Source organism: Brachyhypopomus gauderio, chromosome 3, assembly GCF_052324685.1.
Source record: "Brachyhypopomus gauderio isolate BG-103 chromosome 3, BGAUD_0.2, whole genome shotgun sequence".
NCBI classification, from domain to species: domain Eukaryota; kingdom Metazoa; phylum Chordata; class Actinopteri; order Gymnotiformes; family Hypopomidae; genus Brachyhypopomus; species Brachyhypopomus gauderio.
Window position 1 is genome coordinate 38,607,569 of NC_135213.1, and position 17,451 is coordinate 38,625,019.

General features: G+C 48.3%; 1 protein-coding gene across 1 annotated transcript in view; it reads left to right on the forward strand.

Moving 5' to 3' along the window:
- LOC143509654 (putative voltage-dependent N-type calcium channel subunit alpha-1B) overlaps positions 1 to 17,451 on the forward strand; it is a 52,033-nt gene that overhangs the window by 33,454 nt on the left and 1,128 nt on the right. Inside the window, exons 3-6 of the mRNA XM_076998503.1 lie at positions 5,123 to 5,214; positions 5,887 to 6,039; positions 6,417 to 6,604; positions 17,216 to 17,319. Of these exons, the coding sequence (XP_076854618.1) occupies positions 5,123 to 5,214; positions 5,887 to 6,039; positions 6,417 to 6,604; positions 17,216 to 17,319 (537 nt within the window). The remainder of the gene's footprint in view (positions 1 to 5,122; positions 5,215 to 5,886; positions 6,040 to 6,416; positions 6,605 to 17,215; positions 17,320 to 17,451) is intronic.

A 17,451-nucleotide genomic window follows, 5' to 3' on the forward strand; every position in this document is an offset into this window, starting at 1 on the left:
TAATGGTGCCATTTGCCCAGTACTTCACCACAATACCTATCATTCAGCCTGAGGACTGGTGTTGAAATATTACACATCATGTAAACCAACTTTATTAGCACTTTAATACTTCCTTCATTGTGTGGGTTAAAAAATGCCCAGGCTGAAAACTCCAGATAACTCCACATAACTCCAGCATCTCCAAGTGTAAGGACACGAGAAGTGTCTTTTATTCCACATATAAATACATATATTCATAGCAGTATGCGTGTATAAACATGTATGCGTGTATATACATGTATGTGTGTATATGTGTGTATATACATGTATGTGTGTATATGTGTGTATATACATGTATGCGTGTATATACATGTATGCGTGTATATACAATATATGCGTGTATATACATGTATGTGTGTATATACATGTATGCGTGTATATACATGTATGCGTGTATATACAATATATGCGTGTATATACATGTATGCGTGTAGATACATGTATGCGTGTATATACATGTATGTGTGTATATACATGTATGCGTGTATATACATGTAAGCGTGTATATACAATATATGCGTGTATATACATGTATGCGTGTATATACAATATATGCGTGTATATACATGTATGCGTGTATATACATGTAAGCGTGTATATACAATATATGCGTGTATATACATGTATGCGTGTATATACATGTAAGCGTGTATATACAATATATGCGTGTATATACATGTATGCGTGTATATACATGTATGCGTGTATATGCGTGTATGTGTGTATATACATGTATGCGTGTATATACATGTATGCGTGTATATACAATATATGCGTGTATATACATGTATGCGTGTATATACATGTAAGCGTGTATATACAATATATGCGTGTATATACATGTATGCGTGTATATACATGTAAGCGTGTATATACAATATATGCGTGTATATACATGTATGCGTGTATATGCGTGTATGTGTGTATATACATGTATGCGTGTATATACATGTACACGTTGTTGCTGGTGCAGGTATAATGGTTGATTCTCAACGTGGTTCCTCCCGTCTCTGACGTGGCTCCTCCCGTCTCTGACGTGGCTCCTCCCGTCTCTGACGTGACTCCTCCCGTCTCTGACGTGACTCCTCCCGTCTCTGACGTGGCTCCTCCCGTCTCTGACGTGACTCCTCCCGTCTCTGACGTGACTCCTCCCTTCTCTGACGTGACTCCTCCCGTCTCTGACGTGACTCCTCCCTTCTCTGACGTGACTCCTCCCTTCTCTGACGTGGCTCCTCCCGTCTCTGACGTGACTCCTCCCGTCTCTGACGTGACTCCTCCCTTCTCTGACGTGACTCCTCCCGTCTCTGACGTGACTCCTCCCGTCTCTGACGTGGCTCCTCCCGTCTCTGACGTGACTCCTCCCGTCTCTGACATGACTCCTCCCTTCTCTGACGTGACTCCTCCCGTCTCTGACGTGACTCCTCCCGTCTCTGACGTGACTCCTCCCGTCTCTGACATGACTCCTCCCTTCTCTGACGTGACTCCTCCCGTCTCTGACATGGCTCCTCCCGTCTCTGACGTGACTCCTCCCTTCTCTGACGTGACTCCTCCCTTCTCTGACGTGGCTCCTCCCTTCTCTGACGTGGCTCCTCCCTTCTCTGACGTGGCTCCTCCCTTCTCTGACGTGACTCCTCCCTTCTCTGACGTGACTCCTCCCTTCTCTGACGTGGCTCCTCCCGTCTCCTGGAATCTTCTCTCCTAGCAAGTTCTTCCCCTTGTGGATTCTCTCTTTTTCTATTTCTTTTTTCTTTTTCTTCTGGAAAGATTTCATTGGAAGTGACAGGAAACGAACAGCAACTTCATCAGCTCTGGCAAAACTGTGTGTGTTGAGTTGGGCCAAGCTACACTGTAGAAGTGTTTCCTTTGATCCAAAGTTGTTAACCAATAAATCACCACAAAAAATGTTATGAATGTGGGCCTCTTGTTGTAACTCTGCATCTTCGCCAGTGCAATCTCTCTTTCTCTCTTTCTATTCTTCTCTTTATTCTTTATTCTGCCTCTTTTTAAAATTTCTCTCTCTTCTTCCACTCCATCCACCTATTCCTTTAGTCTGTGGAAGTGGCCAGCCTTCTGGCGGAAGCCTTGGGTAGAGCTTGGCTGGGACATGCCTCCCCCTGGACCTGTGTCCTCCCCTTAGAACTGTGTCCTCCCCTAGACCTGTTAGAACTGTGTCCTCCCCCTGGACCTGTGTCCTCCCTTTAGAACTGTGTCCTCCCCTGGACCTGTGTCCTCCCCTTAGAACTGTGTCCTCCCCTAGACCTGTTAGAACTGTGTCCTCCCCCTGGACCTGTGTCCTCCCTTTAGAACTGTGTCCTCCCCTGGACCTGTGTCCTCCCCTTAGAACTGTGTCCTCCCCTAGACCTGTTAGAACTGTGTCCTCCCCCTGGACCTGTGTCCTCCCCTGGACCTGTGTCCTCCCTTTAGAACTGTGTCCTCCCCTGGACCTGTGTCCTCCCCCTAGACCTGTGTCCTCCCTTTAGAACTGTGTCCTCCCCCTAGAACTGTGTCCTCCCCTGGGTCCGTGTCCTCCCCCTGGACTCGTGTCCTCCTTCTGGACCTGTGTCCTCCCCTTAGAACTGTGTCCTCCCCCTGGACTCGTGTCCTCCTCCTGGACTCGTGTCCTCCCTTTAGAACTGTGTCCTCCCCCTGGACCTGTGTCCTCCCCCTAGACCTGTGTCCTCCCTTTAGAACTGTGTCCTCCCCCTAGACCTGTGTCCTCCCCCTAGACCTGTGTCCTCCCTTTAGAACTGTGTCCTCCCTTTAGAACTGTGTCCTCCCCCTGGACCTGTGTTCTCCCCCTGGACTCGTGTCCTCCCCTTGGATTCGTGTCCTCCCTTTAGAACTGTGTCCTCCCCCTGGACTCGTGTCCTCCCCTGGGCCCTGAGTGATCTGCATTCAGTTTGCACCTGGATGAGAGGCAGAAGGAGACAGACCTGGATAAATACATAATCAGGGTACCCGCGGGTCCTTAAAAAGTCTTAAAATGTCTTAAATTTAGTTTTCCATATTCAAGGCCTAAAAATGTCTTATGGAATTTTATGAGGGGAGGCATTAAATTATTATAAGTGTGTGTTGTTCAGTTGTTCTGGTGCGATGTGAACTTTGCCGAATCTAGCGCTAGGACCATGCAGAAAATAACCGCTCCAGGGTCCTAGTGCTAGATTCCTAGCGTTGGAGTATACGGCCTCAACAACGTCAACAATTTTTGTTCGCCAACCCCCCCCCCCCGGTCAGCAATTCTCGTTCGCCACCCCCCCGTCTACGATGTGGAACACACCTGCATTCCCAGTAATAGTATTATTTTTTCTTGTGAGAGGTATTAAAAAGGCCTTAAAAGTCGTTGAATTTGAGATTTAAAAATGTGCAGATACCCTGATTAATGCTCTCTGCCATCACTTTACTCTGCCCTCTTAGATGCTGTGTGTGTGTGTGTGTGTGTGTGTGCGTGTGTGTTAGCGTGGGCTACCACAGAGGAATACAGAGTGCATGTGTGGATGTAAAAGAGACTTGAACACCCAGGTTATAGCACAGGCACTCAACTGAAGAGACGCCAGTAGTGCATTAGGCTTTTCCCTCTTTGCTGGGAGCTCTGTGTGCACACGTCCCACCTGTACCTCACACGTCCCGCCTGTACCTCACACGTCCCGCCTGTACCGCACACGTCCCACCTGTACCTCACACGTCCCGCCTGTACCGCACACGTCCCGGCTGTGCCTCACACGTCCCACCTGTACCACACACGTCCCTCCTGTACCTCACACGTCCCGCCTGTACCGCACACGTCCCACCTGTACCGCACACTTCCGTCCTGTACCTCACACGTCCCGCCTGTACCGCACACGTCCCTCCTGTACCTCACACGTCTCACCTGTACCGCACACGTCCCGCCTGTACCTCACACGTCTCACCTGTACCGCACACGTCCCGCCTGTACCTCACACGTCCCTCCTGTACCACACACGTCCCACCTGTACCGCACACGTCCCTCCTGTACCTCACACGTCCCTCCTGTACCTCACACGTCCCTCCTGTACCTCACACGTACCGCCTGTACCGCACACGTGCCACCTGTACCGCACACGTCCCTCCTGTGCCTCACACGTCCCGCCTGTACCGCACACGTCCCACCTGTACCTCACACGTCCCTCCTGTGCCTCACACGTCCCGCCTGTACCTCACACGTCCCTCCTGTGCCTCACACGTCCCGCCTGTACCTCACACGTCCCTTCTGTACCTCACACGTCCCACCTGTACCGCACACGTCCCGCCTGTACCTTACACGTCCCGCCTGTACCTCACACGTACCGCCTGTACCGCACACATCCCACCTGTACCGCACACGTCCCGCCTGTACCGCACACGTCCCTCCTGTACTGCACACGTCTCTCATGTACCTCACACGTCCCGCCTGTACCACACACGTCCCGCCTGTACCACACACGTCCCGCCTGTACCTCACACGTCCCACCTGTACCTCACACGTCCCACCTGTGCCTCACATGTCCCGCCTGTACCGCACAAGTCCCACCTGTACCTCACACGTACCGCCTGTACAGCACACGTCCCGCCTGTACCGCACACGTCCCACCTGTACCATGTACCGCCTGTACCGCACACGTCCCTCCTGTACCTCACACGTCCCGGCTGTATCTCACACGTCCCTCCTGTACCTCACACGTCCCGGCTGTACCGCACACGTCCCGTCTGTACCGCACACGTCCCTCCTGTACCTCACACGTCCCGGTTGTATCTCACACGTCCCTCCTGCACCGAACATGTCTCACCTGTACCGAACATGTCTCACCTGTACCTCACACGTCCCGGCTGTACCTCACACGTCCTTCCTGTACCGCACACGTCCCTCCTGTGCTACACACGTTTTGGCTTTGAAAGTGTCGTGAGCTCTGTTAGATGTTGATGAACGATGACTCCTCTGCAGGCTTCATTATGCATTTATGGACCTGTGACTCGTGCATTTATGGACCTGTGACTTCAACGAGTGTTGAAGGCCACTAACGAGTGTGAAAGGCTTTTTGCAAACACTTTTGCTAATGCTGTGTGTGTTGGTGTTTTCCCTGGGCAGGATTCTCACCACCGTGGGGGCAGACTTCGACTTGAGGACACTCAGAGCAGTCAGAGTCTTGCGGCCACTTAAGCTGGTGTCTGGAATTCCCAGTAAGCAATCAGATATTAATTACAGATATTTTCTGGATTGAAGGACAAACTATCACACTGAATGCCACAAGTAGCCACAAGATAATAAAGAGATAAAGGAGAAAACAAATGGGTGTTTTTAATTAGTTTTTAAACATTTCTGTAGCACTATGTCATAAGTGCAATATGTCTCATAACATATTTCTATACAGAATGTAAATTTAGGAATTATAGATGAAGAAATTATCAACAGTTATAAACTTAGATAAACAATTTTGCTGTCATCTGTTCAGGTCACCCAATGCATTAAATTTTTTTGCAGTTAGCATAAATTCAGTGTACCAGTGGTCTCAAAAACCTGGTTAGTCGGGTCAGTCTCTACATTAATATGCATGGTCTCATTAATATGCATGGCCTCATTTACATGTTGATTTCAATAGGCTTTTACTTAGGGCACAAGTGAATGTACTACAGCTATAAAATGACACCGGTGCACAAATGATCACCACAGTGACGGGAACTGAACACCTCGTCACACATTTTGCATGTTTTGTGTGACCCAAAATATTTCAAGCCACAGCATCACAGGTCACTAGGTTAGCAAACCACATGTTCCTCAGAGAGGGCCTGAGCGTAGGAACGTTTAACAGTAGCAGTGCAGAGGTGCTGAAGATGTTCTGCGTGTGTGAACAGGTCTTCAGGTGGTCCTGAAGTCCATCATGAAGGCCATGGTGCCCCTGCTGCAGATCGGTCTCCTGCTCTTCTTTGCCATCCTCATGTTTGCCATCATCGGCCTGGACTTCTACATGGGCAAGTTCCACCACGCCTGCTTCAGGAACGACACTGGTACGTCATCCCCAGGGCACCAGTGCAGCGTGCTGGATCGAGCTCTGGGAAGATTCGCCGTGGTGTTGGTCTTTCTCAGAAGCAGCAAGCGATAGAAGGAAATTAAAGTCATGCTCACCCAACCACATATTGACGATCACTTCAGGGTGACACTTTCAGAAAAACAATGATTAGTGCAGTGTATCTTGTTTCAGTCAAAATATATGTGACAGTTCAGTGAAGGAACAGTCCCGTGACAATGAAACGACAAATGTCATTTTCTGGCATCTTGACACAGCATGGGATGCCAGCTGATATAAAGATGGATTGGTGGTTGGGGCTGTAGTGGGGTAGGGTTGCTGTGGCCTGCTGTGGCTGACACCGGTGTGCTCCCTCAGGGGAGCTGGCGGCCGAGTTTCCCTGCGGTGTGGAGGCCCCGGCGCGGACGTGCGATGAAAACTTTTCCTGCAGGGAGTACTGGATCGGGCCCAACTTCGGCATCACCAACTTCGACAACATCCTGTTCGCCGTGCTGACGGTCTTCCAGTGCATCACCATGGAGGGCTGGGTGGAGATCCTTTACAACGTGAGTCTCCTTTCCTCTGGGTCATGCCCTCTGACATGATTAATGTGTGTTTGACTTACTGGAATAATGACTTACTGGACAGCACTGCTGGAATGGTGCGATCAAAACTGGCCAAAAAAGGCACGTGTTTAATATCTGAATGTCTTTAAATAGCAGGGACTGGAAGGTCTGGATGTTGAACTTTCACGCCTGTCTGGAGGATGTTTGGATCTGTGTTTGCAAATGGCTGGTGTGATTCATCTGACTAACTTATAATGGTATTGTCATACTGTAGACATCGTACTATAAATGGAGAAGATGTGTAATACAGTTCTGCCTCAGGGAATCTATACTTCAACTGCTCATGCCACAGGAAGCCTCACAGATGCAGTGATTGGCTGTCTGTGCTCTATCAGTGTCTTTACGTTCTCTTTCTCAGAACACTGCTGAATCACTGTTTGGCCACCGGGGGCACAATAACGTTACCAAGCCTACTTTCACCCCGTACGGTCTCTCGTGGTGGTCCGACAGAGGAAAGCCTTCGTGCTGAATCGTTTTAGATACGAGACCCTGCAAGAAGTCGTTTCTTCTGTCCTTACTCTCTAGAGCTTCCACTGATGTTGACACTGCTGTCTATATTTGCTCCTGAAACGGATAAGCAAGATAACAGAAGCGCGTAATTGTCGCAGATTCTTCTAAATCGGAGCGCCTCATGAACAGGCCGGTGTTCCTGTCCCTCATTTACAGTGTGAGTCAGACCTGTGGGACGAGTGGGCCACTGAAGCTAAGACAGCCGATCTCAGGACACAGAGTCTCTTTGTCTCTTCAGGGGCAGTCCGGTATTAAGGAGGTCAACAGAGGCCAATCTCCTGTGTCCCATTACTGGGCTCTGCTAAACCTGACACCTGTCTGCTTGTCCTTTCTTCCTCCTGCTCCCAGAGTGGCGTCTGAAGACCAGAGGCTCCTCCTCACCATGTCACCTAGGTGATGTTAATGCCGTGATGTCACATGGAAACATTTGGTGTTGGCGTCAGTGTCGGGGGTTCTGGTGCACGGATGTCTTGGTCGTACGGGGATGAGGGAACTCCATCGTCACTCCGTGGTTCCAAGAGCTAGGGTTCTGCTGCAAGATCCTGCCGCCTTCATTACACCGCAAGGCTCCTTCCTCTCGTCTGTGCCAAAAATATCGTGATTAATCACATTGTCGTCAAAGGCTATTACCGCAGAATTTAGCCCCGCATTTCAAGAGGGCCATCTTCGGCCTCCTCATAATCCATCACGCCACGCGCACGTCTGGATGTCTGACGGCCAGGTAATCAGGAAGGGGAGGGGGCGTGTCAGACTAGGAAGGAGTCGAGAGGTCTGACGCCCTGCGGGACCGCCGAAGACGTGATGACGGGGTTTGCTGGGGTTATACGGGCCGTGTTCATATCCTGCCGTTAAAATCCCTACACTCTCCTCGTCAGTTTTCTCCATCCATCTCTCCCAAAGAGCAGCTGATGGGTTATGGGGTGAAAGATGAGCTTGAGATGGAGATGTGTGAGCTCTGGCCGGAAGCTTGATCCGTTATCATTTACATGACATCCGCATGGCCTGATGCTTCATCTCGGGGAGCGTGAGAAACACACTGCTGCCACAACGTCACTTCTGTGATGAACACACTACAGAAGGTCTGGATTAAAGATACAATACGAACAGTGACCTCAGATGTCCTCAGATTTGCCCTCTAGTGTGTTAATCACAGCAATGCTCCTATCACAATTTTGAACTCAAACATCTAGACTGGGACCAAAAAATATATGATATGTGTTATAGTGTTGTTACGTCTAGCTCCGCCTCCCGCCCCAGTGTCGTATGCCCTAGCCCTACCTAGTTCCCCGGTGGGAGGTCCCTGTCTGGTGACACACCCCAGTCATTAACGTTACACCTGTGTCTCATTTTCTCCCTTCCATCTTGTGTATTTAGATCCCCCTGTCATATTCACCTACGTCGGTCGTTTGCTACGCTCCCTCGTCTGTCAGGGTTCTTCGTGGTTTTAAGTATTCCTGGTTCATGCTCATTGTTCGGTTATTCCTAGTCTCTGGTTAAACTTATATGTGTCTTGTCTCTGCTCTCGCTTGTTTGTTTGATGTGTAGTGCCTTTGGTTCCGTTTCAGTACGTATTTCTCTGTGTCCTCCTAGTCACCTAGACTATGTCTCTAGCTGTTTCAAGCGTTTTCCCCTCCCGCGGTATTGATATACAGATTTGAAACCTCAGTGCCTCTTAATTTGCCCATTAACTTCCTGACATTAAAAGATTCCACCTTACCCTCATCGTCAATATCACAGAGGAACTTGCTGTCAAGTCATGAATAATTTACCCTGCATATTCCATTAAATTTTCTCAAGAATAATGTTTGTGCCCGTACCATGTGCATGCTGTATAAAATGCTAAGCTAAGCTAGCTAACACACTGTGGGCTAAATGCAAATGAGGGATTTTGTAAGATGGTTCCAGTGGTCCGGTTGGAGGATTGAAGTCTTCTGGCTAAGCTGATTGGCTGCGTGGGAGGGGTCAGGAGAAGGGGAGGGCTCAGGGGAGTCGTGTGACCGCGTTCTTTGATCTCATCTCTGTAACCAGGCCTTGGGCAGACACACACACACGGTCCAGTGCTGTCCTCTGTTAATTCTTTTGACTTATTCGCAACCTCAGGGACAAGAGGGGGAGAGGAACAGGATCCTGCCAACAATGCCATCGGCTCCAGGAAATGGCTCCCGCAGTCAAATCAAGTGTTTTCTGATTGGACAGTTGCATCATGTAATGTCCTGCATCATGTAATGTGCCCCGCCCCGCCTGTCTCTCTGTCTAATTAGGTCCCCTTGGTGTGCTGTCTTAGCAGAAAAGCAGAAATATTTGTTTCACATCAGTGAGCTCTCTGTAGAGAATGATACCCTTCCCCTGAATTCTTCTCTTTCTCCTTCCTAGCAGAGCACGTCTAGCAGGGTATTTTCACTCGTTTGTACATCTAGCTTACAGAGTGTATCAGCCCCTGACCAAATAGCCAACGGGCTACGTGTTGCTAGTCATGATGCTTCTACTACAGTTTTCTATATGAAGTCTCTGTCACAGACATACACATAGTGTAACATAAAATTGTGTCACGGCAATCGCACAAACTATTTGTAGCATTTGAGTTATTGAAATTAGCACACTTTCGTAATGGGTTTTCTCTACATTATATAATTAATGTTGTTGATTAACTCTTAAATAACATGTTTATTATTTAGTCATTATTCTTCAGGAATTGTATCCAGCAATTAGTTATTCATGAGTCAATCCATCATTGGATTGAAACAAATGTGAAACTTAGTTACAGGCGTACGGTATGGAAGGACCTGCGTTTAGGCCCTTGGAGTGCAATGTTGTAGAGCAGTTCATTATATCAGCATTACTGGATGAGGATGACTCCACTCTGTCCATGGGCCCTTGATGAAGAAGGTCGGTCCCCTCCCTCCTCTTCCCCTTAGCCTGCAGCTCAATGCGGAAAGCAGAGAGAGCTGATCTTCTCTTTGCTCTGGTGTAGCTCACCGTCTGCTGCTGTCATCCGCAGTAGACCAGACGTGGCTCTCGGCCGTCTCTGCTGGTAGCCGGGTACTGTTGCGTGTGTTTTTCGACGGCACCCGCGAGATGAAAGCTTCCACGGAGCTCAGACAGCCCACATAATAATAACAAACATTCCTCCCTGTATGGGCTCGTGCACGGGCTGAAGATGATCGTTGTTTGGAAGAAGTGCACAGTGGAGTGGTGGGCACCGACATGTTCCGCTGACGCTGCAGTTCTGGACGGATTCTACCAGTCTTCTGCTCTTAGAACTTCTTGTTCTTAGTGAAGGCCCAATCAAACCTCGCCAGGAACCTTAAGCAGAGTGCAGTGAAGCTGCCATTACGTTAGTTAGCCTGTATACGCTCATAATCTCACAACCGATGTTACTGTAAGTTAACGTGGTGCAGCTGATGACCAGGATTACACAACAGTGCTAAAACATTAACAGCAAAAGCAACCCTGTTGACAAACCGGTCGACACTTTCAGTGCATAAATCATTTTGATTATATTGCAGTTTAGAATGTGTGATGTACGTTCAATAGCACAGTAGACTCTATCATTAGGAATGGATGAACACTGTAATTATGTCGACTGAATCATCTAACAAGATCGAGCAGCAAAGGTATATGGTGACTACTTGGAAGCACAATGTGCTGATTTTAATGTCTGTTGATGGTGTAATTTTTGGCATTGCTAATTGATTTTGGGACACACACACACATACACAGAAGAGAGAAAGAGAGACTGGTAGCAACAGAGAAAAGAACTGGAGAAAGTTCCAGCAAAGGAATGGACGTGATCACCCATGCAGACATGAGACAGAAGATGGGCCTACAGCTACAGCAAAAGCTCAGAAATGGGGAAAGACATCCGTTCATCTCTGTAGTCCAGGGATGCTGCTCCAACGTCTAGCCCTATATTCATTTCCTGTGTAGTTTCAGGGGGTGTTGCTGTCTCATGCTTTGCTGACAGCAGTTTTGAAGATGCTGTTTTAAAGCTTGTCACCAACACACACACACACACACACACACACACACACACACACACAGACGAGTGCCTGATAAACGATCCTCTCTCTGGTGTTGAAGTCAACTAAGGTCAGGGTCCTTGTAGTTAAGCGAGTGCTGAGAATGTCCGGGTAAGTGTCGGTCCTCCAACGATGTGTAAATGCTCTCATCGTAATATAACAGGCAGCACGGCACTCTGAAATAAGTGGTTTGTATTTCGATGCAGTGTGTGACCCTAGTGATGGAACACGAGCAGAGGGCCCTGGAGCCCGAGCACCCTGTTGGTACCTCTGAAACTGCGAGTGGGGAAGAGTTGTGGTGTGTGTCTAACCGCTGGCCGGCTGCACGCGTCGCAGAGTCACAATGCCAGTCAGGAGGACACTTGTCCAGAGTGGCTACTTTAACGAGTTGAGGTGTTTATGAATATGCGTAACAGCCTTGTTCAATTGCTAAGTGTCAAATATTAGGCACAGTCAAACTAAGGGTAGAATGTGAAGATGCTGTTTTAGTGTGCTGAGCGTAAAGCTGTTTATATGAATGGAGAACAGTGGGTTGATATCTGAATGATGCTCTCAAGGCCAGTGCTGACACATCTCCACCCTTCAATGTTAGCCCAGCGGACCTGCTGCAAGAAGTTCCTCTTCTTCACATCTGCAGATCTGGCTGCACAGAGAGGGAATCACACACATCCATGTGTACATATTTGCTCCTCTGTCAGTTGTAAAGCGCTACGATAGGCCAGCTCTGTCCGTTGTAAAGCGCTACGATATGCCAGCTCTGTCAGCTGTAAAGTGCTATGATAGGCCAGCTCTGTCAGTTGTAAAGCGCTACGATAGGCCAGCTCTGTCAGTTCTAAAGCGCTACGATAGGCCAGCTCTCTCAGCTGTAAAGTGCTACGATAGGCCAGCTCTGTCAGTTGTAAAGCGCTACAATAGGCCAGCTCTGTCAGTTGCAAAGAGCTACAATAGGCCAGCTCTGTCCACATATGTAAAGTGCTACGATAGGCCAGCTCTGTCTGTTGTAAAGAGCTACAATAGGCCAGCTCTGTCCATTGTAAAGCGCTACGATAGGCCAGCTCTGTCAGTTATAAAGCGCTATGATAGGCCAGTTCTGTCAGTTGTAAAGCTCTACGATAGGCCCTGCCGTGATAATGACATAATTGCTTGACTGTGATTGTTTGAGCTGATTATTTTCTCTGACTGCAGTAATTTTCCGTAGTAATTTGATTTCAAACACAGTACAATTTTGGCACTTGTCATCGCAACAAATGTGCTGGGCCAAAACTGACTGAACACAAAATCAGCTGTTTCTATATTTCAGTATACATAGTAAAAAAGCAGTAACACAAAAAAAAAAAACAATTTAAAGAAGGCAAATGTAGCTAACGATTAAACAAAACAAAAATTATATATATATGAGAGAGAGAGAGAGAGGGAGGGAGAGAGAGAGAGAGAGAGGGAGGGAGAGAGAGGGAGAGAGGGAGGGAGAGAGAGAGAGAGAGGGAGGGAGGGAGAGAGAGAGAGAGGGAGGGAGAGAGAGAGAGAGAGGGAGGGAGAGAGAGAGAGAGAGAGGGAGGGAGAGAGAGAGAGAGGGAGGAGAGAGAGAGGGAGGGAGAGAGGGAGGGAGAGAGAGAGAGAGAGAGAGAGAGAGAGAGAGAGAGAGGGAGGGAGAGAGAAAGTTTGACTTCCACATCCTTTTGTTGGTTCTGTCTTCCTCTGCCCCTCTATTCATTTTGCATCTCTCACTTTCTCTCTCTTTCACTGTTTTTTGTCAATTGGAAGTGTATCTTCAGCTCCTAGCACTGAGAACACACTCACTCAACACTAGGACATGCCTTACACACTCACTCAACACAAGGACAACGCCTTACACACTCACTCAACACAAGGACACGCCTTACACACTCACTCAACACAAGGACACGCCTTACACACTCACTCAACACAAGGACACGCCTTACACACTCACTCAACACTAGGACACGCCTTACACACTCACTCAACACTAGGACACGCCTTACACACTCACTCAACACTAGGACAACGCCTTACACACTCACTCAACACAAGGACACGCCTTACACACTCACTCAACACTAGGACACGCCTTACACACTCACTCAACACTAGGACACGCCTTACACACTCACTCAACACAAGGACACGCCTTACACACTCACTCAACACTAGGACACGCCTTACACACTCACTCAACACTAGGACACGCCTTACACACTCACTCAACACTAGGACACGCCTTACACACTCACTCAACACTAGGACACGCCTTACACACTCACTCAACACAAGGACACGCCTTACACACTCACTCAACACTAGGACACGCCTTACACACTCACTCAACACTAGGACACGCCTTACACACTCACTCAACACTAGGACACGCCTTACACACTCACTCAACACAAGGACACGCCTTACACACTCACTCAACACTAGGACACGCCTTACACACTCACTCAACACTAGGACACGCCTTACACACTCACTCAACACTAGGACACGCCTTACACACTCACTCAACACTAGGACACGCCTTACACACTCACTCAACACAAGGACACGCCTTACACACTCACTCAACACTAGGACACGCCTTACACACTCACTCAACACAAGGACACGCCTTACACACTCACTCAACACTAGGACACGCCTTACACACTCACTCAACACAAGGACACGCCTTACACACTCACTCAACACTAGGACACGCCTTACACACTCACTCAACACTAGGACACGCCTTACACACTCACTCAACACTAGGACACGCCTTACACACTCACTCAACACAAGGACACGCCTTACACACTCACTCAACACTAGGACACGCCTTACACACTCACTCAACACTAGGACACGCCTTACACACTCACTCAACACAAGGACACGCCTTACACACTCACTCAACACTAGGACACGCCTTACACACTCACTCAAACACTAGGACACGCCTTACACACTCACTCAACACTAGGACACGCCTTACACACTCACTCAACACAAGGACACGCCTTACACACTCACTTAACACAAGCCACCCAGTGTCACAGCTGCAGTATTTTCCGATGATTTTCACATTAGTAACATTTGTAAACCAGCTATAGGTCAGTCACTTGACGTAGACAATATGGGGATTACGTTACCAAAATGTGTGTAGCACTGACTTATGTTGTCCACACATTGTATTACACCCACATTTGCAAGACAGACAGATCAGTACAGACAGCAGGAACTTGATCAAAGCATTTGCTGTGAAAATCACCAGCTATGATATGTTATAATTCCTGCAAAAGTACAAAAGAACTGATGACTACACGCAGTTGTATTCTGGCTGAGACATGAGTGCGCTCACTGATTATTAAAGTATGGTCCACTATGTAAAGTATGGTCATTATTAAAGTATGGTCCACTATAGCTTCTGGGAGATCTACAGATCCTACCTGATGTGTGATCTATACTCTTTCTCAGAAAAAATCTTAGTAAAATGATCCACAGTTTAAATGCTTGAATGGAAAGTGACATGAACAGTGATCTGCATCTCTTCACCAAAACACTTGTTCTAGGAAACAAACTGCTTGTGTAAAATAATGTTCTGGCATCTGAAGAAGGAGTAGTGTTCTTATTGTGTTCCTCTGTGGCAGCTTGGGCCACCAGGCCAGTGTGGTTGTGGTTGTGAGCTCTTATTTCCTATTTACAGGTCATCAACCCCTTCTCTCCTTCTCTCTCTCTCACAGTCCTTGCAATACCGTCTGCCATACTTCCCCAGTTAGCTGGTATATTAGCAGTTCGCCATAGGCTGCAAGCTAACGTTCTCATCATTTTATGTGTGTGCACCTCTCTCTCTCTCTCTCTCTCTCTCCCTCCCCCATTCCTTATCTGCGTTCTTCTCACACTCCGCTCTCTTGTCATATTCGTGTCACGCTCCCCTTTTCAAATCTAGGGACTGGACTTCATCTTCTATATTTTTGACATTCACACATTCCTTCCAAATTAAGAATGGTTAGTCAGGGTGTGGACATCTCTAATGACGTGGTATCCATTGCACCACTCACTTTTCTCCTCCTCTCCTCTCCTCTCCTCTCCTCTCCTCTCCTCTCCTCTCCTCTCCTCCCCTCTCCTCTCCTCTCCTCCCCTCTCCTCCCCTCTCCTCTCCTCCCCTCTCCTCTCCTCTCCTCCTCTCCTCCCCTCTCCTCCCCTCTCCTCTCCTCCCCTCTCCTCCCCTCTCCTCTCCTCCCCTCTCCTCCCCTCTCCTCCCCTCTCCTCTCCTCCCCTCTCCTCCCCTCTCCTCTCCTCTCCTCTCCTCTCCTCTCCTCCCCTCTCCTCCTCTCTCCTCTCCTCCCCTCTCCTCCCCTCTCCTCTCCTCCCCTCTACTCTCCTCTCCTCCTCTCCTCCCCTCTCCTCTCCTCTCCTCTCCTCCTCTCCTCCCCTCTCCTCTCCTCTCCTCTCCTCCCCTCTCCTCTCCTCTCCTCCTCTCCTCCCCTCTCCTCCCCTCTCCTCTCCTCTCCTCTCCTCTCCTGGCAGTAGCTGACTGAACTTTTCCTGTCTGTGTTTAGATCGTCAGCTCTTTAACACCCACATCAGTAGCACTCATCGACAAGACCATTTATTATGTACTGTTAGTAATATTTGTAAAAATTGTAAAATTGCACCCTGCACCCAAAGGCCAAGGACACTGCCATTTAATGGGATCGTGTTTTGGCATAGTATTTTTATAATTTAAAGTTTACAATTTTTATAAGCATGCAAATTTCATTTAGTAAATTTTTCCAAGTTTACTGTTCAATAAATTGATGTTCCTCATCTTAAGGACTATGGATATTCTAGGTAGACTGTAAACGTTGAAGGCAATTAAATCGTTAATCGTGTGACAATTAATTGTCAGCTAAAATTTTATGATCGTGATTAATGCTATGACTACATTAGCCAGGAAATGCTTTTTTCTGCCTCATCAAATAAAAATGACGTTTAAATGAAAACAGGGGGAGAAGTCTAAGGTCACCTGCCGCCTTTCTTTCTTTTGATTAATTGCATGCCAGATTGAATTCAAGTCTTGTTCATAATACTCAGACATAGTTTCCAAAAATGTCTGCATTGCTCTTGAATTTCCGTACTGATTTCTGCATAAACGTTTCCCTTTTGTCTAGAACAGTGTATAAATGGGGTGTTTCTCCCTGCGGTCAGATGCATAAAACAGCAAATGGGTTAAAACAAACAGGAAAATCAAAGGATAATATATTCAAGACCCACCCAGATGGACTCCTCCCTGTAGACGTGTGAGATGAGCACTTCACCTGGGCTGCTTCACCCTTTCACTGGCAGAAATGCAATTTGAGAAGCCGTGCATATGAGCACAGAGAAAATGACAAGGTGGGGTTTGGGTGTGTGTGTGTGTGTGTGTGTGTGCTGTGCATTGGTTACCATAGAAACAGGAGGTCTGAGGAGGGATGTTATAATCTGCATGTGGTGACGGGTTTATGTCCGCTGATTCAGCTCCATCCATAATCTCTTAATTTTGTGCAAAGTGTGCATGGCACCATCAGAAGTCTGCGAGACCTGCACGAAGCCGCTTCGCACCGGAACCCTACAGCGTTCGTCTGCAGGAAAGTCAGGCGTGCCCCAAACCTGGGCCCTCACTCTGCATACGAGGGGGGGAGTCGGCTATGCTCCGATGGTTTGAGCTATGGGCTGCAGATAGGCAGAGCAGGGAGGGAGGGAGGGAGGGAGGGAGGGAGGGAGAGGGAGAGAGAGAGAGAGAGAGAGAGAGAGAGAGAGGAGTCATTTATTAGTGTGCTTCTGGCTGACCTGAGAAGATAATCCGCCCAGAGTTATGGCCATCATTCCTCTCTCATCAGTGTGATCTGAAGCAGGCCATACGATTGCACTGTAAAACAATTAGTGCAGGAGCCCCAGAGGGGACGAGCAAGACGCAGACACGGGGGGCACTAGGACCCCGCACTAGTGACCGTGCTCTAGTGACCGTGTCTCTCCCTGTCTTCTCTCTCTCTCCCTTCCGTAGGCCAACGATGCCTCGGGGAACACCTGGAACTGGCTGTACTTCATCCCCCTCATCATCATCGGCTCCTTCTTCATGCTCAACCTGGTTCTGGGGGTGCTGTCGGGGTGAGTGTCAGCCACACCTGCTGGGAAGACCTACCGAACAGCACACGTTTGTCCACGCCGTCCACACCATTAACGCCAACACATGTCCAGTTTTTGATACTTTCCTGATGGTTCAGTTATTGCCAGTGGTTC